Below are 25,009 nucleotides of genomic sequence, written 5' to 3'. Positions count from 1 at the left end.
AACGATGAAACAACGTTTATAGCTACTTATGCAAAGACGTTTCGACCGAACAACTTCGGTCTTCGTCGGTTTAAAAAGCCAGCTGAAATTACTGGCTATCTAACGGTTCACGGTTCTGCGCGTGCTACGCCAGCGAAATATAACGAGCGAACGCTGCGCGACATAACAAATCACGTCTGTGACTTGTAAATTTTTATCCGAATGTCGATTTAACAAATCGAATGTGGTTTAGCGTTGTCTGTACTCTTATCGACAACGATACGCGTCATCACAGTAGTCAAAATGTTGTGAACTCACGAGACGCAGCCGAGTGAGTCCACAACAAATTTTGATCACTGTGATGACGCGCATCGTTGTCGATAAGAGTACAGACCACGCTAAACCACATTTCGATTTGTTTTTTACCACAATATCAACGTCAAAGAAGATGTTTTTTCAGAGCGCGAGCAGAAAAAATGCATTGCGCGACACATTGACGAGGGCAGCGTTGTCTGGACTCTTATCGACAACGGCAAATTAGCCAATCAGATTGCGAGATTAGTAGCAATTGAGGTAAAAGTGTTCATTGCCCGCATTTCGGTCTCCCTGAGAATACCAGGCCTCGAGAAAAAGTCTCTTATGGTAATCACAAGCCTCGTCCACCACAGTGGCGGGTAACCGGTCGTTTCGCCTACAAGTTGTTTCGTCTTCAAGTCGATTCGCCTACATCGAAGACGTTTCGCCTATGCAATCGAAGTCGATTCACTAACATTACAATACTACTTTACAATACTAAAAGGCTAAAAAGTTTTCAGATCTAAAAATTGACAAATAGGTTTACAATAATTATAGTGATGTTTTTCGGAAGAGTATTCCACTGCGACGGCGCGGCTATGCTGAATGCTGTGTGTCAACAAACGATCTAATAGACTTGAAGATCACCAACAGGAAGAGTTCACGTACCAAAAAAAAGAGAAATAAACTTCATCTTTAACTTGAAATGATACGTGTGTATGTGCGTACTTTTTCGTTGAAGCGAGAAGTCATTTTTACTATTATGTTGAAGCAGCCCGTGTAAGGTGAGTGGGATTTTTTTCTGCTTTGTTGTCAACTTCTCTATTGTTCGGACTTGTGACTTTCTGAACAATAACAGCTAATTACAGTGTAGTAATTACAGTGTACTTCACTGAAATAACAAAACACATACAAAATTGTATGTGTGCAGTTACGTCACAACATGGCGGCTGACATTTCTGCTTTTTGAAGTAGCCGGAAGAAAAGATGTTCCAACTGGCAGCCTTTCAACTTCGAAAAATGTTCACGGCTTTTCGATGCTCTCATCAATTTTGACAGGAAAAATTCTTTTTTCTTCCTATTTTTTAACAAATCTTTATATAGTAGCGGAGTTCATGTGCCTCAAAGGCGTACGAGCGGAACCCCATACCTAATCCGGGTAAACAAATTTGGTTGTCACGTGATTGTCCGTCCGTACGCTTCTTGCGCAAATTTACAAGCTTTCAAGGTCTTGTTTTCGTTCATAACACAGATAATTACCTCCTTTAATTTGGCCTTAAAATGGAAAGAAGAAACACCAAGCAGTGTTTAAAAGGATAGTCATGTTAACCCTGCTGGTGAAGATTTCTCTTTGCTTTCGATGGTCACAAAGAGATGAAGCTCAACAGGGTGTTTTCACATGACGTCACGGCAGCCATATTGGTGGTCCAAAACAATGATACGGCGGCCATGTTGGTGTACCAAACCGATGCCGTGGGAGTTGAACTCTTTTCTTATGCAAACACTTCCTTTTGTTGCAAACATTTGCTTTGCTGCTGGCCACGTGAGTGAAAACACTCTATGGGTGTTCAACTGTATTTTAGATCATTTGGTGTTATCAACTGGGTTGATAATGTAAATTGGCCACCGTAAAGAGATTCGAAATCTTTTGAATCTCTTTACGGTGGCCAATTCACATTATCAACCCATTTGATAAAACCAAATTATCTTGTTATACTCCCCACCGACGCAGCACCACAGTTTCTTTAGAAACTTACCGCCTCTATTCATTTGTATTTTGGATCGCCGATTTTAGAGTGACCACGGAGGGAGGAGGTAAGGGGTTGGTTTGGCTATAGCCCCTTGCATGGGTTGATTTTTTCGGGCTCCAGGCGAAATGGATAAAATCTGAATTTTACCACTTTGAAATAACAAAACAACGAAAACAAAAATATGAGTGTTCAACCGGCATTTGTTACTTTCAAAGGGTTAGGAAAACAGTGAAATCCATAAACAGTCAGAATTGGGACAGAGTACCCTTTACGTTGAAAACACGTACCCTCATGTTTTCATTTCTGCCATATGACCAATGATGGGTAAGGGGCAATATGAGATTTGTAGTTGAGAAATCTTTTCGCCAAGCTCTCTTCATTCTCGTTTCCCTACAATGCAAGTGTGAAGTGTCTTGTCAGTGATCTGATCTGGAGTCTTCGACCATCTTAACCATGAGGTTGCATTTTCATGAAAATTCAACCTGCAGGTTTTGTTATTATAATCCTCAGTAACAAATATAAAAGTAGTCTCACAGGAAACTGTTTTCATGAATGTCTTTTTTAGTAATTTTGCAACTCTTTTTAATTGCACTTTAAAGCTTAAACCGTTATGATGCTGTAAATCTATTGCTAGAACTACATCTAATACAATTCTAAGTTGTTTAAGGTAAAGATTCCATCACTATAACTTTAATAAATAACAATGTAAAAAAACACTTGAAATAATGTCTGCAAAAAGTTCCCTAGGTCTACTAAAAAGACCAACACATTCACATGAAATTTCTATTTCTCCCTGAAATATACTTGCTATCAAGGCTCACCGGAGTTCAAAAATAATTTTTGTAAGCCAAAAATAACAGACCATACACCTGTCAATGACTTCTCTTACTTGCTATTTCCAAAAAATGAATAGAATTCTAAGACAGTGAAGCCTGAATGAAGGATGTTCAATAGACCTTTTTAGCTTGGGCAGTTGGCTGCCCCATTCCGGAACATTTAATGAGACTCAAAAATTCTTGCAGTGAACTTTTCAAATAGTCACATGTATATGAATGAATAATTTTTTGATGGATAAAAAGAAAAATTCCCTATAGAATATCGCGTGGTCTGTAATAGTGGCAAAACAAACCGCCCAAACAGAAAAGGCCTATTGTTTGGTCATACATGAAGTTTCTGGGTCTTCTTAAGAAAGCTTGACCCAATATATTTTGTGAACCACAAAGAAGATTAAAAATCACTTGACCACTTCTTGGAAGCTGCCTTTCCAACTCACAGCACAATCCCAGTTTAATGAATTCCAATAGAATGCACAACTTGATGAAAAACGATTCTAGTGGTACAGTTATGTCAACAGATTTTGACTGGACTTCTTAGGAAGAATAATAAATTAATGTTGTCCAAACCAAACTGTCAAACTAATTGAAAATTTTAAATGAGACAAGTGAACATTGACATTGCACCTTGCAGCACCTTGCTTTGAGCACGATAAGTGATCTCACTAGATACAGCTCAAGATCAACAGTTTATATTGATTAGGCAAATTACTGACAAAAACAGTTGCATTGCTCTCAGATGGACACCTGGTATAACAAATTATATTTTGATGTAAGAAAGGTTCACAAATAATAACCAAAATCTAATGCAATGAACAAAATGCTCAAAACCAAGCAAGTTCATTAAACTGGGGCTGCGTTGACTGTTATCAAAAATCCACATTCTAAGACTTTAAATTCATGCATTACGAGAAAGTGTGTGATGTCAGTCAGCATCTGTCCTGTCTGTTAACAGCCCTGGGGAACTCCCATACGAAAAGGTTGGAGATGTATAGTGTCTCACTTGGGGATATAAATCACAGATTCTGGTTTCACTTATGGTGTTCGTGACGAAATGCCACAATTGTAAGCTGTCAAAATATCTTTTAGGGTGCACTCTAAGAAATAATAATAAAAGAAATGCTATTTTTCCATTTATAGGCTCAATTCCCTCAGGTCTCTCGAGTCCGATCTGCTAGCACTGGGTCCTTTCCCGAACAGCAGCTAATAATTGAGCCTATTCCATTTTAAGTGTTATTTTTTAGATCAAACAGAGCTCAAGTCACACCCCGATTGGTCTTTGTTAGAACAAGCATTGCCAACCTTTTCAGATGGGAGTCCCCCCCTGGGGTTAATGGTCAGTTGTAGGATTGAATGCTATTACTTGTCCAGGGAGAGAGATTCGTCATCTTCAGCACTATTGTTACCAGACACAGGTGACTGAGCTGGAATTAAGAGGAGCAAAGATGTGAGAAAGAGGAAAGACAGTGGTTACAGAAGCAGTTAGTTCACCAAAATTAAATTAACATAACAGTACTGACTAGCCTGAGTTACAGATACAATTTATCGCCAGTAAATGATCTTTTTTGTGCAATGCAGACTACATGAGAATTACTTAACTTAGCCTTAATTATATTCATTGTGATTAAATGGAAATTATATTTGTGACACACTTTGGGGAATTATCAAATTAACAATCAGTATTTTACCAAGGAAGGCTAACATTGGGGAAAAAAAATTACATTTCCAGTGGACAGACCTGTTATGCAATGCTTTGATGTAAAAAAAACTATAGTCATGTTTTGAGAAGTACAAAGCATTATGAAAGCATGTTTATAAGCCCAGTGGCTCATCAGACCAGCATTTGACCTGTCAGTGTCCACAGCATGGCATGAAGTAATTCAGGACATTTTTAGTCACTGGTAAAGAGAAAGGAAATAAGATGGTCGAGAAGGGAAACTAGTGTCCTCCTATCTCATAACGACATACAGAATGACTCTGTCTCATGATGATGATGATAATGATGATGAAACTTTATTAACATTTCAGTAATGTAGCTGAGAGAAAGTCCCCTCAAAAGGAAGAAATAAAGAGAAATACTTGAGTTACTGTAGCTGTGGGAGGCGCAGTTTTCACATGTTTAGTGCGCTCACCTCTGGATTGAGCGGTCTGGGTTTGAGCCCTGGCCAGTGATATTGCATTGTGTTCTTGGCCAAGACACTTTGCTCTCACAGTACCTCTTTCCACCCAGGTGTATAAATGGGTACTGGCGAACTTAATGCTGGGGGTAACCTTGTGATGGACAAGCATCCCATCCAGGGGGGAGTACAAACACTCTTTTTCACTTCATGCTACAGAAACTGGGATAAGCTCTGGCCTAATGGGCCCCTCGAGTCATATGCAGACTTTACTTTTTTTACGTACTTGAGTTAGCTAGAAGGACACTTGAAGTGCTTTAGGTCCTAATGGTTTACGTGCGATAATTAGAGAAAATTGTCTGAACATGCATGTTAAAGTTGCAAGACCAGAAAAATTTTCCCAAAAATACTTGCAAGGAGAATTAAATATGGTATGAAACTTATTTAGGGAATTGTTGATATTGATTAACCTAATGTCTGAGACATAAAAGCAGTTAGTTATGTAAACGTCTGATACAAGTTTTACTGTAGAGCTGTTAGATGAAGAACAGTTCCAATTATTTCAGTCTTTGAGAACACATTTACAACGATGGCAGAGGCAGTTCCAAGACAGTCAAATTCTGATTAATTGAACAAGGAGGAAATGGCACAAAAACGTAATCAGATTTCACTATGGCAGTGTTTTAAATGTTCTTAACACTTACTCTCCTGGCTTATCACTATTTTAGTTACTTAAATTTCAAGTATAATTTCTGTTTTATCACACTTTCATCTGATTGATTAGTGTAAAGGAGAAAGTCTACAACTTACAGTTCTTATGAAAAAAGCATGATATTTAATGGCTGTGCAATGCAACGATGCCAGTGGACAAGAAAATAATGTGATTTGCAAATTACTAATTTGTAAAGCAAGTTACACATATGTTAAGTAGTTTTACTCTAAGTTCTATGCAATAGATCTTATCTATACAATTTTATACAAAAGCAATTACCATTCTAGGTTTTACTTTTTACTGACTGCAAAATGTTTGGTCAGTAAACTTATCTAATCTAAATATTCCAAAACACAAAACCTATTTAAAAAACATTATGAAATTCAGTGTACAGTACACATGATATACATACATGTAGGAAAAATGTTTGAGAATCTCCCATTTGCCACTTGTAATCAATTTTCAATTGATGGGATCTCCTTGATCGCAATAAATAGATTTCCATAAATTAATTTAATCTTTTAATCGACTTATTCTATATTGTTTTTAGATTAGAAAATTCGCAATGAACAAAATCTGCTTGAGTAAATTATTGTTGTTTCCTGCTCTGTTGTAAACATGACTATTTTCAAAACTGTGAACACCATTTTCTTCCTTGAATGAGCAGCAAGCAAATTGCCTATATTTTTAGCATTTGCTTAGGCTAACAGTTTTGGTGGCGATATCGAAAGAGGAAAAATGGAAATAATGCAAAATTCCTGATGCTACACCTTGCAGTAACTTTCAGAAGCTCTAGGATCTGTCTCTTAGCCTTTGTAAATTGCCATTACATAGCTCTCTCGCACATTCCTCCCTTTGTAGCCACTAGAAATATCTAAATCCCCGAGGGAGCTACAGCGCTTCATCTGTAACATGATAGACTCAACAGACCTGCCAGAGCCACGGGGTTTCTCTCGCAGTTTACTCTCCAGCTTTGAACCATTCAGAACATTCACGTACATCTTGTATCTTTTATACTAAGGAGATAAAATTAATGAGTAAATTACGTGAATTTTAATGCATCAGAATCTTCTTAGAATTAAAAGAAATACACATGTATTCTTGATTCAGGAACTAACCTCATACTCCAAGAACTCATGTTTTTCTTGCCACTCCTAAAAACAAAGAAGAGTTTATAAAGTAAGTGAAAGAAACTTTTTCTGGTAGCAAACCTCTGAACCTATATATTGCTATTTTAATAATATTATTATACCATGTTTGAAATACCCTAGACTGAAGACTAGGATAAATGAGGGAAATAGTAAGAAGTGTTCAAATTCTCAGCTGCTCTTTACTACAGTATCAACCACTCTTCACAAATTTGAACATGCTCCACACATTTTTCTTGAGGGTTGCTGCATTTGGCCCATGCTCATGCTAAGAATTGAAGAAAACTCTCCTGCTACTGTCACTTGGCCCTGACTGGGCCAGACTTTACATTCAATTACCTGAAGCTTCCTGCCTTCATGAAAAATCATCTTAAATTCAACACTTTAAGTGCCATGACCAGTCTTAATTCTCCTTACTCTCTGCTTGCATAATTCTTGGCAGAATTTGGTTCCTAGTCAACACATCTTTCCCGAGATGACAGCATGTTTATTTTCCTAACCTCAATGTCAAAACCTTCACAAGATTTGTTGTAGACATACAGTACTAGTAGTTCAGTTACCAGGTAATCAGCTTAATGGCAAGTACCTCAAGTTCTCTTGCTGAGCCATTCTTTGGTTTACTTTGTAAACTTTGGATCAGTTGCTCTTCTGCTTCTGTACTCTGAAATATGTGACAGATTATTGGGTGTTCAATGTCTTGATCGATGCTGAGCATATTGTGGCTATACTGACTTTCTGGAGCAGTACTTTTACTCACAAAAAATGTAAACTTGGAAAATTGGAAGACTTGTGTTTTAATGTCATATTTTATAACCACTCTAAGATACCAATATTTCGCTAAGAATAGGGTTCACTCACTTTTTTTTCATGATGTTCCACCTGCTTGGCCTGTTGAATTAAAAATAACTGTTTGTCAAAATCTTAGTTTATTAATAATTAGTAACTTGTCTTGACTTTTCAATAGTACACAGTTTTGAAATGATTACTCGATTCTGACTGGCTAAGAGCAGTACGGTCAAGGGTAACACCAGTGCAGACTACAACAAAGATACCTGAAGTTAGTAAAAAGACACCCACAAAGACAAGTAGGAGTTTGTCACAGGGTTTTTCCTATATAAAAGTTCCTCAGTGGGTCGTCTGGGGTATATTTTCATGCAAAAGGACCTTCCATATGTGAAACAGCTCTCATACACTTTAAATTTGGATACAGCTTTAAGTTAAGGATGTCTGACTCTCAGAGGTTCAAAATGTTCCAATATTTCACAACTGAACAGGAAATGAAGGTAACTTACAAGTGACAACTGAGTGCGGGAAAATGGAAGAACTGGACGCTGAAACTTTTTGCTACAAAAGAAATACGAGACGAAAACAAGTTACATTATTTACTGGGCTGTTACAGATTCATAACATTAATACAGTTAGATGCTTCTCCTAAGAAAGGATGCTCTTTTCTCCTCTTACATGTCTTCTCTCATGAAAGCTATGACATGATCCCGCTTTCAAAGTCTCTGATTGCAGAACCCTTAAAATTTCTGTAGACAATATGTCTGTGAGAAACTTTTTTCAAATTTGCTATTGTCAAGCAGTCAAGGATACGTTGGTTAAAGGTTTGATCACAGAATGTATAAGTCAGGTTATTATACCATGAACCAACAGGTGCTGGTAAGGGGGGAGCTGAGTATGTGGCAGCTACAAGATTAATGGCCTCAATCCACTCATTCATATCATGATGGTTCCTACAGGAAAGAAAGAAAGAAAGAAAAGACAGTTGTAGTAAATAAACTTGCAAAGAGCAACCACTCGGTAGAGGATAATATTATTGCCAATTGTGAGCATGCAATGTGTACTCAGATAGATTAATACCAGTTCTTATCAGGACAGTATTTACATGCTAGAGCTGAAAAGGACTGAAAACTGTCACTATCCACCTGAACCTGCACATAGCATACAGTATAGGAAAACAATATTTCTTGTTGCACTCTCCATTTCATCCTATAGGGAATACTGCAATCTTAAAGAAACATAATTTTTTTGAGGCGTAATTAAGACGTAGCAAAACAGACGTTCATGAATTGGGTTACTGTAGCACCACATCGTTATTATATTGGTAAGTTAAATGTGGCTCAAATCTCAAAGCCATGTTTCCCTGATCTTGTGGTACACAGTTCTTCACTGAGAGACAAGTGCGACAGGTATCAGGGTTGACTTCTGTGATGTTGCCACTGTTGGCCCCTCAATTGTATGTTCAGTTATCTTCTGCCATCAGTTTAATTCGAAGAGTTACCACTTTAATTAATTTTTCGGTGTTAAGCCAGTAGATTAGAAAGGTTGTTACAGTTTGTATGCACTAGTACTACATACTTTGCTTGAAAAAGGAACTCTCTCCAGTCTGACGTGACAAATCTAAAAACACAGGGCCGTTTGATGTAATCTGTAGCTCGACTGGCCAAGGAGTGGTGTACACCTAAACAGTTCCTTGTGTGTTCTGGGCTGGTGATTTCATCTGACTGCAAATGAACAAAATTGTACATGTTCTTTTACATTGTAAACAACAGAACCAGAGCTCCAAACATTGAAAAGTTCATGAATTCTGCACTTACCTTTTGGAGGAAGAGTATCATTCCTTTGAGAGTTGCAAAAAATGGCATCCATTTTCTTTTCCAAGCTGACGCTAAAAGACAGATAAAGACGTTTATTGAATGAAGCTAGATGCAGAAATAGCAAGATATTTGGTCCATTTCGACAGTACATTGCAGTGCCTTAAATTAGACTTAGTCAAAGGTAAGGTTTGGCATTGTGTCTAGATGCACGTGTACACTGAATTGGTTCTTTCTGTATATTTCTATACTTGTGGTTGGTTAGCAGGTTTTCCTATGAGGTGTCTAACCTTCATTCAGGATATTCCTGATTTATATGTCCTGAAACTTTAATTGACCATGAATAACATACTAACAAAAAAAAGGCACAATTATCATCTTGATTAACAAGAACATTTGCTGGCATATTAGGTATAACTCACTTTTCTTTCCTTCTAACCCCATGGTGACCTTTCTGTACAGTAAGCCTTCTTTGTACACTTTGTCACTATCACTAGCTTGAATCTAAGGCAAAAGAAGCACAAAACATTTCAAAACTCTACTGGTATAAAAATGATAGCTGTTACAGTACACATAAGTGCTGTAATGCTTATTTCAAAATTGATCAAATTGTTTTTAATAGCTGGGAGGCTTTTTAAACTTAAATAATCACTAATTACTAACATTTTCAGAATTGTAATAATTTATGGTGCTTTCAATGAGGCCAGGCACCCGCCACAGCTCCAGTGGGTTAATTCTGTTGTGAATCACCAGCTATAATGTTAACTGCATGTTTTCAGAAACTGACTCTTTAGAAGAATTTGTTACGAGCCTCTCTCATCGGTCTCTGATGAGTACTGTGCCAGGAGAGCCACCTAATTCCATTGTTATTGACAGCACTGCACTGAATATGGTACGTGTGAAGCCACTCAGGGGCAATTACCAAAATGTGCCAGCCATTATAGTGAAGTGGCTGCTATGGAGAGGTTCCAATACATGTGCATGTAAGAGTAAAATGTAACAATTGACACAAGGTCAGGACAAACAAAAATCTGGCCATGGTGTCAAGGTGACCTTTACAAAGAGAGACAGCCATAAGTGGAGGTTCCACAGTGTTCTTCTCACAGCATACTGTTTACGCAAGAGGCAAAAGTTTTTCTATTCAGTTGTTACATGGGCAATACTGACCTCTATAAATGGATTTACATGACTTCCCTACAAAATAAAACACCAATTGCATGATTAGAGAAAGAATAAATGAGGATACAGTAACAGAGCTTTTGACATTAAAACTAAAAGACAGAGGAAGATTGATGGCCACTTGAGACTGAATACACTGTATGTACATGTAAAATACCCTGACAAGGGTCACTTTCCCCCTCAAGAGACAAGGCTAATGCTCAATCTGTCAGCTTCCCACAGCACTCAATTTTACCTTCTAGTTTAACAAATCAACTATTTTGATCATTAACTAAGTTTTTCAGCCACTGGCTAACACAAAGAGAAACCAACAATTCCTTGAAATCTCACTGCAAAAGAGTCATCTACATGTAATGATCAGTCACTATGCCGATAGTCAACGTCAAGCACACTATAGTGAAAGAAATGGTAACTTGAACAGCGGGTTAGTGAGGGTTACTTTAAATTGCTTCAGGATAACTACAAAAAGGTATTTTCCTTACCTTCATGCCATTAGATGTGACGAGAGTCTTTTTGGATGGAGTTGGTGTTGGTGTCCTCTCTGCAAAACTTAAAAAACAAAATAAAGCATGCATGGTGACTGTTTTGTGGTTGAGCTACTGTAAGTTCTATCAGCATTGGTATGCAGTGGCTGGAGGGTTTCCACATAATGGCAAGGTTCCTTGTTTCTCCGATGTGTTCCAAAAGAAGATTTCAAAACATTTCTGGATACTTCACATACAATGTAATTCAGTTGACATCATGATGATAAGAAGTTTATTGGTACCTACCCAAAGCCCTCCAGTGGTTTTGATTTGATTTCCTGGTATATTGCCTGGAAAGGAAATAATGGGTTAGAATTCATTACTCCAGTGATCAGAACATTCCTGAAGTAATTTGGATTTAAATTTGCTACTTTGGGATAGTTGCAACTTTCAGGAAAACCACACCTCCTGGTATATAGTTAAAATGTGTAGAACCAGAGGGCTGAAGCAGGTTAATAACACAACGTCAACTTTTGACAAAGTTAGCACAGAAAGTACATGTACAGCTGACAACATTAGTACAGAAAGCATGTGCACTAAGAAAAAAAAAAATACCAGAGGCCCCTCCTGAAGCAAGCAGCATTTGGTGATAATTGTGATTTAACCTGTAAATGTCAGTAGCATTTTTTTCCAACATTATGATATTATCTAAGATCCTTGTGTATCTTGTGATATGATATACAATTACCTTGAGTAAATCTTTAGGAAAGTCCTTTCCATCACACAATTCTGCCAAATTCTCTATGAACTGTGGCTGGGTCATCTTTTTATGCATGTTCTGCAGCAACAAAAGAAATCTTGATTGGAAAAGGAAATCACACAGACAAAATACATTTCCGTTTTCCATGACTTCCACTTCAGACAGTTAACTTGATTTTTTTTTCTCACAAAACTTACCTCACCATGGAGATCAGAGTTAAGCAAAAGGATAGCACACACCAAAGTATGAGTTGCATCTGAAGATAAATAAATAAAACTATAATATGAGTTCTACAATTATTATCTATCCCTATTTTGAAAGAATTGTACGTGCACCAACATGGAAATGTAAGTCAAGACAGCAAACTCACAAGCAGAGAGTAACGCCACCATGGCAACCTAGGAAAAGCATGTGGAATGAATTCTGGCATATTGTACAAGGTGTACATCCCATGAATGAATGAGGAAGGGAGAGAATTTAAACAGGCAAGTGAACTAGAAAACCAATCCAAAGCAAAAAGCACCTGGCAAAGCTCATGGAGACTCCATACATCATTTAATGATACTGAACCAAGCATTGGCTGCTTGATTTTTTTTTAACTTTCCCTAAATTTCATTTAGACCCATTACATTCTAACTCTTTCACATAGCCACTTATTAAATCATTCTTAAGCCATTCAACTGTCTTTGTCGGTATATAAACATTTCTAAATAATCTCAACTGGTTCTGACAATTTTGTGGGCCATTGCTGTCAGGATTATGTGATCATATTGAATGCAAACTTGTGCAATTAGGATTTACACTATGAATGAGGCAAGTGCAATTTCAGAGGATTTTGAAATATCACTTGTAGTGTAGATCCTTAATTGACTGAACTTTTGCATAATTGCTTATTTATTATATGACCAAGAAAATTATGGATGCATCTGTATTAATTCACACTGCAGTGTTCTCAGTTATATATTAATTAATATTGTAAGTTTAGAGGAAAGTAACATATGATTTATGTTAATCATTCATTAGACAATCAGTCCTCTACCTTCTGAGCCATACTCAGGATTGTTACATTCTTGATATCTTTTCGAAAACGGAATTAAAATTCTTTCTCTCTCCTGTGTTTCTCCACTTAAGTGGAAGGCCTTAAGGAACTTCTGTAGTGCTTGTGTGAGGCTTTCATTGTGAAAATCAAAGAACTTTAGGTATTCAGTGGCCACTGACTTTCCATAAGTTGTACTGAAATTGAAAATATAAAATTAATAATTTAAAAAGATGTCCTTCTTGGAAAGGTGGTTTTAACAAAATCTAAAGAAAATGTACAATTTAAAACATAGGTTTGAAGAACGTGACTTGAACAGGAAGTATTGACTAATTGCCTGCCTGCCCAATTGATTGACCAACTGACTGATTCCCTGACTAACTGCCTGACCAACTGACAACCTACTGACTGACTGCCCGACTGGCTGCCCGCCTGCCTGCCTACCCACCTATCTGAGGACCTACTGACTGACTGACCGACTGATGACTGACTGACTGACCTACTAATTGACTGACTGACTGATTAACTGTTCAGTCAGCCAACAAAATCTTTTAGTCAAGTTCAAACACAAATATGGAATTTGTTAATTATAAAACTCTTCTTCAACTTAAAAGAAAAATGGTACTTACTTTTTACAGAGCTCTGCTGCAACCTCTTCCCTACCAAATCCATCCAAGTTAAACAATCTTTTTGCTAAGGAAGATGGAACCTCATAATGTAAGTCCTTGTATTCTTGCCCAGCAGAATCAGAAGGTAATCCCTCAAACGTTCTATCAACTTGTTCAGTTTTTACTCCTCCATTTAAAATTGCACTACCTTCTGTGGAAGGAGGGGATAGAAGTTCATCATTGCCATGTGTCTGGTCAAGTTTAGAATTTAAATTTCCATTAAGTTTGGTTGGTGATCGAGATGTATGTTTAGAAGGCAGTGCAAAAGGAGAGGGTTCTAATTTTCTATGATCAGAGTAAGGAGTCCCAGGAAGGCTGCTTCCACCAGAAGAATATTTCCTAACATGTCCGCACTTTCTACATGTTAAATACTCCGTGGCAGACGATTCAGCTGAAGATTTGCAGTCTATGTCATTCGTAGAATCAATGGGTTGCCCACAGTTAATGCAGCTCTTTGGTAAAGACTCCCTACTAGTTCTGCGTCCCTCGTTGGGATAACTCTTCCTTTTATAACTTTCCGGTCTTGCAATTTTATCAGTCCTGCTTGAAGGATTATTGTTATGCACAGGAAAGTCTGTGATCACCCTTTCTACAATATGGTCATCCCTTCTTCTCGCAAAAATGCCATCAACACCCTCCTCTAATCCTATCAAACTCATGCGACCCACAGCTCTGACGTCATCTGTGCTTGTGCTTGTTGCCTTGTGCATGTTTCTCTCTTCTTTCTTCTTGAAGTTTTTCCTGGGAAGTTGATCGGTAAGAGCACGATTGCGTGGATTATTTGGTGCTGAAGCAGATCTTTTGAGTCTTGCTTGACAGATTGCTAGTTTAGGATCAGCCACTGCAAAGGGTCGGAGATAAGGTAGAGCACGTTCCCTGGTTCCAGGGTCTGCAAGAGAAAACAGTCAGGAAAAAGGCAGATTAATTATTATAATATATATTTAATACCTATTTGTCACTCCACGCAGTTTGAGAACACTACACATTCGCTAGCCAACAATCCCTGAAGTTATTAATTAAAATGTCTCAAAACTTGGCTACTAGACTATAATTAGTTTGAGAGGTTATGAATAGATATAACCACTATTTTCAAAAATCAATGTGACTCAGAAGTGAAGCATGATTGAAGTTGACGAAAAAAAACCATAAACACATCTACCAACCCAAAACTGAAAAGAGACAGAAACTGCAAATATAGCTATTTAAATCAAGACAGTAATATCAACTGAAGTGATTAATTTTACATCACTTCAGAAATAACCACCAAAATTAAAGTAGCCTGGCAACAAAGTGGATGAGCTTCCCTTTACACCATCGTTTCCTGAGCTACTTCTGGAAGGAGATCAACATTTGTAATTTCTCCAACAATGCCCATATGTTGTGAAGAAGCAGACAGAAGATGAGAATAAAGAAAGTTGAGTCCTAGGCTAGGGGATATTGCTTTAATGCACCATCAAATTCATACGTAGCAATGAGCACATTTACATTACTGTATTTATTTAAGACGCTTATAAGAATTGCGATTTTGTAAAAGACTGACATCAAGTATCAAATCGGGTTGATTAACCACCTGCAGGTATGTACATGAACCAGTCAGGTAATTTAAATACAGCTGCTAGTATGTAAAATAATATTTCTACTTCTTTGCCACTTGTAGATTGTGTATACAGCCATCCAAACACAAGGTTAAAAATATTACACAGACAGAGAGATAAAAATCAAATTAGCATAGATTTCAAGTGAAATGATCTCTGCCAGCATTATACAACATTCTCAATACTTTGCCTGAACTTCCAGTTCACTTGAAATGACATCATGATGTCCTTTTAAAACAAAATTTTATGCATGAAAACTCCATTTAATATCGATAACTACAAGAACTGAAAATAAAATGAAACACAAAAAGGAAGAAACCAGATGTAACCAGTGCATTTGCGATTACTGATTTTTATTTTACAGTTCAGTATTACTGTATATAATTATACCAGTTCTGTAGATTTCTCAGCTTGATGTTAGTGTTAGCAGAATGTCTCAGGATGCATGTATCGCATAAAATGTAAATTGCTCTAAATTGTTACAATCAACACATATAATAAAAAGCATTAAGCTACAGGCACAAATTGTACAGAGCACATTTATTTACCATTTTGTTCTTAGTTACCAAGGTGTTTGAAAATGAAAATATAAGAAAAATTATATGTATTTAACTTTATTTTAAAATGTCAGCAGGTTAAAGCTTTCATAATAGTTTCAACTTACAGTAAATGACAGGTTAGTGTCAAAGTATAATTTATTCTCTTTCTGTGAAATATTGTGTTTCATAACTATAAGCACTGCATTTTCAGACACAGCAAGAGAGTTGGCTAAAAGCCACGCACTGTCTTACCAGAATATTGCTTAGAACTTCAGAACCAGGCTATGATAAATCAGCAACACCACAACACAATTATTCACAGACTCATGCAATGTTAACTGCCTTCAAACACTCGATCCATGCATGGCTAGCTTAGAGCATCATAACAATAATTTTAATCTTAATCTTACGAAGTCGACTCCTTAGTAAAAGAATATCAATAAAATAGCATGTCATGTCAACCAAGAGAGCTTCTGTTGATTAGGGATACATGTATAAATCACAAGAACGATAAGGGAAGTGTAAGAGGGAAGAATCAATAAAAAAACATTCTGTCCATTGACTTTCAAAGAGTTAAATCACAACTACATACATATAGATATTCCCTTACCTAAAGTGGATGCATCTAATTCAATATCTTTAAGGTTCAAGCTTTAAATTTATAGTTGAAGAATGTCCAAGCTGACCACAAATGCTGAGCCAGGATCTCCAATAACACGCCATTACAGAACAAACACAGATTTGGCAAATGACAGAGTCAAATGAGGCAAATATCAATAAAAATGGCGTTAATTGTGACACTGCAATTCTGATCTACTAAATATTGGCACTCAACCAAAATACACTGTATATTAATACTGAGAAACTTATTAGCTACATTGGTGAAGCACACTTGAGTATAAAATTATCCAACATATGCTAATGTCAAAGAAGGATTACTCAATGAAAATTACCAGTTTGAAAATGAAAACCTAGCTGAAACACGTCAGTCAGTCCTTTGCCTTTCTAAGAGCAGGCACCAATTAACAAGAGTTAACATCTAATCAGAAGAGGCAACATACAGTAGTACAGTCATATAGTTATAAATCTTGATAATTTGACTAAGGTTGCCTCATATGAAGATTGATACAAACTTAACCAACCTTGTCATGTTTCAGTCAGCCACGGCAGCAAGCACATAACCACCATTCAAGTGTGCAATATTATAACTAGATTCAAGTTTCACATTCTCAAAGGTCATGACATTCAAGGAAGACTCACACAGGAAGTCGTTGTGGCAAACATTCGTGTACCAGGTTTCAGCTTTGGAGCTGACTAGAACCAATTCTTGTGCACAGCAATGAATTAAACAATTGAATTTATAATTCACAATGTTTTGGCAGCTTAAGACACAACATCATGACATCATTATATTGAGGAGGTAGGATGCCTTTGTTATTTTTGACACAAAATAAAACAAAGAACAGGAAGTTTATAACTTAACTTCACTTATGAATAGAATATAATTTTAAGTCAAAAGTTTTTTCTCTGGGAAACAGAGGAATGTCTTGATACACCTCTGTGACCCATTTTCTGATAACCATTTCTCAAAAAAATAATATTATAAATCATTGTGAGATACTAAATTTGAAAAAGCTGTTCATACAAGTCATGTATACAGTATGTGTTGTGATACATGTACATAACAGAATTACAACTTTATCACAGGAAAAAGCTTGAGGGCTGAAACTCAAAATTATTGAAGAATGATATGATCGCACTAGATAACTTCCTGTTGCCTTAAAAGAACAGCCCAGAACAGCCTACAAAATTTTTTTTGGTCACAAACGTCCCCTTGATTAGAGAACTCTCAATTAACAACAACAACATTGTTTAAGGGCACGCTTCATTCGACATGACTGTAATGAAATGTTGTGTGGTTCCAGAAAACATCCATACCTTCACCCCAGGAGGATTAGTAGAAATTCCAGGGGGAAAGGGGATCTTAAAAACCTGGAATTTCCTGAGGGTTGGGAATTTCCTGAGGGTTGGGGTTTCAAACCAACAACCCTTCTGTGGGAGGAGTATGGATCATTAATGTTTCCAGCAGGAGGGTATCTGGTTTTCACAGGTAGGCAAAACAATTTGATCTGATCTTTATGAGAAATGCTTTTCACTAGGTGGTCAAACCAGCTGGGCAAAATTGTCCTCACAGCCAGTCAGTTTGCCCCGTGCGCAGTCCTTAATGAAACCCCCTGGTATGAATACTTTCTGGAAATACAAAGCTACACTTATTTTAAGTTAAAACTGAAACAGTGGCATTAACTATTATCACAAAAATGCATTACTGTGTTGCCTACATGAAGGTTAAATTCCTAACAGTTACTAAGACATAAATTTTATTTTTTTAAGGAAATGATGACTTAGAAAAATTCCAAACAACATACAGTTGTACTGTACATGGTATTAAAATGTGAACTATACAAAGACTGTGTGCTGGAAAATCTCTCATCCCAATTTATCAGGTAAGGAGAAATAAGCGGGTGTACCACCAGTAATTCACAAGAGCTGAACATTCTGCTTATCAAATCAGCTAGCGGCCAGAGGATGTTTCAAGTACTATACATGTAATATGTGGTACTTTTTGTACAGATCCCTTAAGGCTAATAATTCCGTAACAATTTCTAATCCGTAAAGCCTTAAATGTGAACTTCTTAAATATTTTATAGATTCTTGATGATATTGCTATAGTTGAACATCAAAAGTCTGGGATAATTAACTGTTTTAAGTTGTTATCCACATTAGTCCAGTCAATAGAAGGATAAACAAGTTTGTCAGAAATACCATTATTTTCTCATAAGAGTCATATAATATAGTTCTATGGCCAAGGGAGTCAAAATATCTCAAGACATCTCATGCATTGTACATGTACATTATAACGCATCAGGGATCCATTTGGTTTATTTCTCCAAGTTGTCAGCCGGGCAAGTATGCCAGATGACATACCGTAAATCCTCCAATTAGCACCTCCCCTCGAATAAGCATCCCCTTCGAATAAGCGCCCCTCCTATCAGTCGAAATTTAAAATAAGCGCCCCCTACCCTCCCCCCATTTTGTGGACGAGTAATGAGACCACAAAGGATGTTTATTTTTCGTCATGTAGTATTAGATTTGTACATTGTTTCAGTTTGTGAACACATTAAGTGAACACGTTGAACACGTTAAGTACTAACGGTGCTGCCATTTAAACTTTGGGATCAGCTTTTTATGTTGATACACAGCTTATGTTGATCTTTATGTGCAGATGACATATTAAAACTAACGAGACAACCTCAGATAGTGCAGAGTGCAATTTACCACTCTGATACAGTAGTCAGATAGGTCCTTACCCATGCCATTCTCTCCCTTGGTAGTCAACTAGGCCTTTTCCCCTTGCAGAATATGAGCAGACAAAAACTTGATAAGACGTTATCTTAGCATTGTGTAAGTTTCATGTTTGTATTTTCTTTCAAGGCCCCAAAATAATTTACAATTACCATTTGTTAAGATGGCTTTGAATTTTATTGTGATGTTTTATGCTGAGTTCCAGTCAAGCTAAGTTATTGCCCATGCGTTTTGAACAAATTAATTTTGTACTTAAGAGAATAGCACCACTAGGATAGTGAAAGATTTGCGAAAACATATAGAGATTTGTGACATTATCATAGAAGTAACGTAAGTATGATATGTTTTACGTAGTAACCAGAGGTACCTACCCCACCCCCTTACCACAAGGCCAATTAATTAATTGAAATTAATTAATCAAACAAACATTAAAGTTTACACCTTATTGTATTATTACTTCATTGCCTTAATGCCTGACCGAACGCAGCCCCCTAAACCATCCCAATAGCGCACTCTGTACTTGCCCTGGCAAAATTTTACTTGCCATACCATTCGATGCACTAAGTTGGGATGGATACAATACGGCAAAACAACATTTTAGTTTCATATATAACCAGAGTGCTAATCAAAGGAATCACTATTCCTGTTGAGAATTACATGTAGAAGAGGAAAAAAAACCTTTTATCAAATAAATTTTGATCAGCAAGGCTGAAGATGTCCATGGCAAATTTGTTTTTTGGTTCCGTTATTTCTGAATCACAGTAATGTCACGCTACCTGAAACGATTGTTACTGTGAAATCCTAGGGGTTGCAACAAAACAGCACATAAATGGAAAGTTCACTTTTTCATTATTTCAACGTTACCAGACTCTCAGTACATCATGTCTGTAGTTGCGGCTGTCACCAGACAAAGAAAAACAAGGTATAAGTGAAAACCAAGGCCTCTTCGACTGCCATGAAGGCTGAAAGGAATGCTTTCGCTCTTCCTCCTCATATTTACGTGTATCTTGTTTTTCTAAAATTTTAACAAGACTAAATTCCATATCCTCATGGCACCACATGTTTTTCGTGGATGCAGATACAGCACAGAGCATCAGCGGTTGACAAAATGAAAATTGAGCCTGCAATGATTTCATTCATCACGTCATCCAGGATGGCAGACCAAAATGATGAGTTTATTGCAAAAGAAAGTGTTTCAAATCTTTCTCTGTTTTCTACAAGTTCCAAATGGATGACAAGTGGTCAGAATGCAGGAAACTCATAAGAAAATTTAAGAATTTTTTTTTCTAGTAGAGTCAAACTAAACTCGTCCAACGAATGAGTTTCCATTGTTTTGGTCATCCCTATGACTTTTTGGTTGTCACAGATGACCAGACGACTGCAAATATGGATCCCTGATGCGTGGTTCCAGAAAATATCCCTACCCATCCAAGGGAGGGTTACTAGAAATTCCAAGAGGGAGGAGAACGAAAATGAGAATTTCCTGAGGCATGGGTGGGAGGGCCCGTAAATAAAAAAAAAAAGTAGTGTCAGGGGTACAGTATATGCATATTTTGTGGAACAACACAACAAAGTGGGTTGCTGCAAGTAGTCTAACTGATAATCTTGCCTTCTGGAGTTAAAGGACCCTAGTCAGCTTCTGCCATTTTCAATGCCATTGAAATTATTGATATTGCATCCACGGTGAAGCAAAATCTTACTGCTTTACGGTAAATCGTGTTCCTGAAAGTATGTTTAATCATCTTTAGTAGTTTCACAGTGATTTCCTTCATTTCCACATCTTCCAAATATAATATTAACAATCGCCAAACTCCCGCATGTAAACAAGAACAAATGTGTGGCTGACTTGGACCCTTTAAAATTATTATTATAAAAAGGCCTAACTTATTAACCAAAATGTGGCCTCTTTTCATGTATATCAATGTTATGAATTCCACGAGCAAAAGAATTTGGGATCCTCAATTTAATTAATACCACTCCTGTTTTCTGGCTCAAAAATACATTGAAATTCTGATATTGATGATCATGTCTTGAATGAATTCATGGCACATAATATAACAATATTTAATACATAATATCAAACTAGAGGATGAAAATAAATCATATTTCCTCACCATCCCTCAGTCGGAGTTTTAAGTTATCCTGTGTATTGCGAATACTTTCTACAACTAAAACAATAAAAAGATTCTGTTAGGAATGACTTCTAAGGTTCTTGCACATACTTTTACATGATGTACATTTAATTAATAATTCCTAAGGTACAGTAATTAATTAAATCCATTAAGCTCAGATAGTGATTTCCTCTTGCAATCTTGTGGTGCCCAGTTCTTAATCATTTGGCCCTCACCTTGATTTGTGGTGAACTGAGTGATAGGTTGACCATTAACCTCCAAAATGACGTCTCCAGCAAAAACCTGACAATAGCAATAACAATAATCTTCATTCACACAGAAAAAATTCTACATGGAAGATATTTAGGGTACAATGGTACATGTCTCTATGTTACATTGCCTCTGGTAAATGGTTCAATATATATTATGCCTTTTCAATATTAAAAAATAAATGTTCAAATCACTCGTTTCTTGACTCTGGAACATGCAAACCTATGGTTGCTCTAACAGGGACCAAAAAAATGTTCCACAATGTTGACAACATTGAAATAATTTACAAAAATTCAAATTGAAATCATCCACGCTGATTTTCAAGCAGTTCAATTTCTCTAAAATAGGCACAGTACTCCACATAATATCCCAGAATGTACCGGATATATTATATAATGTTATTTACATGCGCAGACAATTGGAAAAATATATTTGAAAATTGTTCATTAGATTTAAATGCCTAATAACACACAAACATGTAAAAAAAATTTCTGTGAGACAAACAATAATCACATCAGTGAATCTTCCAAACAATTAAAGGAAATTATATGTCTATTATAGGAAGCCTTAATATTTCTTATTAGCTCTGTCAGTTAAAAGTACAAAAGTAGACGAATAGCTTGAATTGAAGTGGTTTCATGATGAACATTCTCAGAATTTTCCAATTTCCCTAATCAGTTTTCAAAAATTATCACAGCACAATCACTGTACAAGTATCAGCTGTTTGCTTTGCATAATAGCCATTATTTACATTTTCTACAAGTTTTACATGCAGTGATTGATTTTCTCCAAATGTGACAGAAAACAAATCACCTTTGAGCAAATATTTTCTGCCTTTAGATGGTGGTCAACTCTGCAACTAAAGTTGTCAAAAATAGCACGTGTTTAACAAGAGATCCTGGTTTAATTTCCAGCTGTAAAGGCAAACAAACTTATTTAATTAGATACAGAACGAAGGACAGTTCTGATCCATGCCATATGGAGGTAGAATGCCTGCATGGACACCACATGTGTACACATTTCGCGGCGAATTCAATTATACAAACATGTCGACTTCCCACCATTTCTAGCAAGCAATTTGCTTGCTTGATCCAATGCAATTATTACATTTTTTGTTGACCCATTCAGACTGGGCGGCTGGAACGTCAAGTCTCACTGCAGGACAATAATTGCCTGAGGCAGTTTCGATTTTCGAGACACGAAAGGTATACTGTTCAATAAGCCCCCATCCTCGATAACCAGCTCAGAAAACATTCGTTAATTTCCTTACTGTATATTATATTTAAACACCAATTTATTTACTGAAATATCAAATGTGACATAATGTGACAAGGTTCACATGTATGGAAATAGCATATTTAAGAAAGCTAAGGAATGTTTTCCGTGCGAAAATAAATAAAAACTTTGAATTTTGATCTGCTGAGCAGCGATTTTAATAGCAAATTTAAGTCCAACATTTTAATAAATTCTTCCATAAATTTCCCCAAATTAAAACTGATTATCTTAAGCTACTATCGCAACGTATATTAAATACTGTAATAAATCGCAGAATCGACATGGCAGTGATTATTAAAGTTAGGAACGAACGCAAATCTCTATCTTGCACACGAAACGTCCTTGTAAACAAGCTCCCCTATATCATTTGAGCACCAAATAACAGCGTCCATAGAAAACAAACTATAAGTAAGCCCGTGTGGGAGAATACACCGAAGAAATAAAGAAATTGGCTTAACGGTAAGGCTGATGTACTTAAGCTTAATAACCAAACGCTAGGTAGAAACAAAATTACACTCAATCTCTACATCGCGGCGAAACGAGTTGCCACGTTGAAATCTAGTACTCGGACATTTGGCGCGAGTGAGAATTTTCTAGTACGCAAATTTTATCTCAAAAGGCATAGCTCTGGTGTAAGCTACGAATATTATTTTATCTGTGCTACACTGTCTTGATATTCTCGATTTAATGTACGTAAACTGAAGCTGGGGCAGAAATATCAAAATGAACACACTCACCTTTCCAGTCAGTTGTGCGGAGCCATTATGAACCAAGGCACAGACCATAGGCGGCAAATGCGTGTCAACTCCACCGATAACACTAAAGCCAAATCCACCGAGAGGATGCCTTTCAAGCTCTACATATCTGTCATGAGCCATTACTCGACTCCTTCATGCACAATCGGCAGCTTCATTTCTCATTCGAGCTTGTTACTCGGCCATAATAGATCACCCGCCGGTACTTCGAAGGTGTACCGAATATCAACGAATATCACACGAATGTTCACGAACAATTCTGCGATTGTTGAGTGTCGGAGACGGAAATGGTAAATGGCGAATTCGACAAAAGAATGTCTAGTAGCTGCTTTAGTTAATCCTTATTGATTTTACGTCGCCTGATTGTACTGTGTCTTTTGTTTCTGCTTGTTTCAAAATTAATTCCTCCTACCCATAGCCAACCAAATACTCAATTTCCGGAAGTGCGTCACGACCCTGACGTATTTGGTTTCCCAAGAAATATTCAAATAAAACGCAAATTATAAGTTTGATTCAACTTCTCCTCGGCAGGAATGATAAGTGTTTTTAGAAGCGGGAGCAACAATCAAATAGGTTCAGAAACCGGAAATAAAAGAGGAAATATAACCCAAACCTGTATATCCGGTTAATACGTCATCACGTGACATTCACACAACGACAGGAAAAAGAGAGAGGAAGAGAGCAAACCTCCAACTTGGTGGGGAGGTCCTTTGAAAGTTCGGCTTTACCATGCTGGAAAAGACTTATTGGGAGCGCTTTTTGGACGTCGTAGAACCCCATCTACCAGAGTATCTTCACTGGAACGAGATATGTGTAAGCTGAGCTCTTTAGTAGCCATGCATTATCGTTTTGCGAAACTCTTTTCACGATCGTTTATGCTCTCCGTTGCGTAACACCTTAGCTTAACCCTTACTCAAAGGCTATAGTTCGAGAACAAGTTTTAATTTCGAAGTCTTAACTTGAGTTCTGTGTGTCAATTAAATCGTGATGCTTTTGTATTTCTTTAGTGGACGTTTGTTTATTACTTAGCTGAAGCTAGACGTCACATTCATCGATGGTGTCGAGGAATGGAGGCTTGGGAGGTGAGCTAAAGTTTTTCTTCATTTTTAATAAGCTTAAATAATTCCTAATGCTAACGACGAAAAATTCCTAAGCTTTATCCGCGCTGTTGATTTTCATTCCCAAATCGACCATATATGTTTCGATTTCTTCTTGGTTTTCACTGCATTTGAGAGTTTTATTTGCCATAGGTACACATGTACCCTGTGATGATGTTACCTGCTTGTTTCTCAAGAGTAGACACTATATGGCGTGTTTTTCTCCCCGTAAATAACACCTTCGTGGCCAAAGGTCATTCATGATTATCATTTTACTTTGAAGGTATTTCATTGGATTACGCAGTTATATCATCGTTTTTTATAACTCCACGTTTTATTTTCGACACTTAAGGGAAAAAATTGGGGACGTTATCTCTCTCAGGACGTTTCGTGCCCACAGACGTTTTGTACTCAGATAATTCTTACCCAACGCTCTGGTTGCTTTGTGTCCATGCCAACAATGTGA

The 25,009-nt window shown here is 37.0% G+C and overlaps 2 protein-coding genes across 6 annotated transcripts in view; one reads left to right on the top strand and one right to left on the bottom strand.

Moving 5' to 3' along the window:
- Window positions 1-1,236: 1,236 nt before the first annotated feature.
- On the bottom strand, window positions 1,237-23,580 carry LOC145500583 (PH and SEC7 domain-containing protein 1-like). Of its 4 annotated transcripts, XM_081480102.1 has the most exons (20): window positions 23,429-23,580; window positions 21,383-21,449; window positions 21,150-21,203; window positions 13,500-14,427; window positions 12,874-13,067; window positions 12,032-12,090; window positions 11,823-11,912; window positions 11,381-11,424; window positions 11,093-11,159; window positions 10,599-10,625; window positions 9,854-9,935; window positions 9,435-9,505; window positions 9,196-9,341; window positions 8,478-8,570; window positions 8,127-8,178; window positions 7,693-7,722; window positions 7,421-7,495; window positions 6,805-6,840; window positions 6,617-6,702; window positions 1,248-4,281 (listed from the first exon to the last, which is right to left on the bottom strand). In XM_081480102.1, the coding sequence occupies exons 1-20, from the start codon at window positions 23,567-23,569 to the stop codon at window positions 4,260-4,262; spliced, it is 2,364 nt and encodes a 787-aa protein (XP_081336228.1). In that variant the 5' UTR covers window positions 23,570-23,580; the 3' UTR covers window positions 1,248-4,259. The 4 variants fall into 4 exon arrangements, with proteins under 4 accessions (XP_081336229.1, XP_081336230.1, XP_081336227.1 ...); XM_081480101.1 differs by having other exon boundaries at window positions 1,238-6,702; XM_081480103.1 differs by lacking the exons at window positions 21,150-21,203; window positions 21,383-21,449; window positions 23,429-23,580 and adding an exon at window positions 16,815-16,876 and having other exon boundaries at window positions 1,237-6,702.
- The window catches only part of LOC145500585 (sphingosine-1-phosphate lyase 1-like), a 23,253-nt gene continuing 16,362 nt past the window's right edge, over window positions 18,119-25,009 (top strand). The window contains exons 1-2 of one of the 2 annotated variants that reach the window (XM_081480106.1): window positions 18,119-18,176; window positions 24,454-24,528. In XM_081480106.1, coding sequence (XP_081336232.1) covers window positions 24,514-24,528 — 15 coding nt within the window. In that variant the 5' untranslated portion in view covers window positions 18,119-18,176; window positions 24,454-24,513. Of the gene's footprint in view, window positions 18,177-24,174; window positions 24,260-24,453; window positions 24,529-25,009 lie in introns of those variants that run through there. The other variant, XM_081480105.1, reaches the window with a different exon arrangement.

This window comes from Orbicella franksi, chromosome 10 (assembly GCF_964199315.1).
Source record: "Orbicella franksi chromosome 10, jaOrbFran1.1, whole genome shotgun sequence".
In the NCBI taxonomy this organism is placed as follows: domain Eukaryota; kingdom Metazoa; phylum Cnidaria; class Anthozoa; order Scleractinia; family Merulinidae; genus Orbicella; species Orbicella franksi.
The sequence above is the reverse complement of the archived record's forward strand: the minus strand, read 5'-3'. Positions and strand labels throughout refer to the sequence as shown.

What these genes read in the sequence shown, in the direction of transcription:
- LOC145500583 (XM_081480101.1), bottom strand. Translation starts at nt 23,569, where the DNA reads ATGGCTCATGACAGATATGTAGAGCTTGAAAGGCATCCTCTCGGTGGA. An exon ending in GGGGTTAGAAGGAAAGAAAA is followed by an intron (nt 9,506 to 9,853) that starts GTGAGTTATACC and finishes TCTGTCTTTTAG; the next exon opens with CGTCAGCTTGGAAAAGAAAA. An exon ending in GAGTTCCTTTTTCAAGCAAA is followed by an intron (nt 8,571 to 9,195) that starts GTATGTAGTACT and finishes TCTTTCCTGTAG; the next exon opens with GAACCATCATGATATGAATG.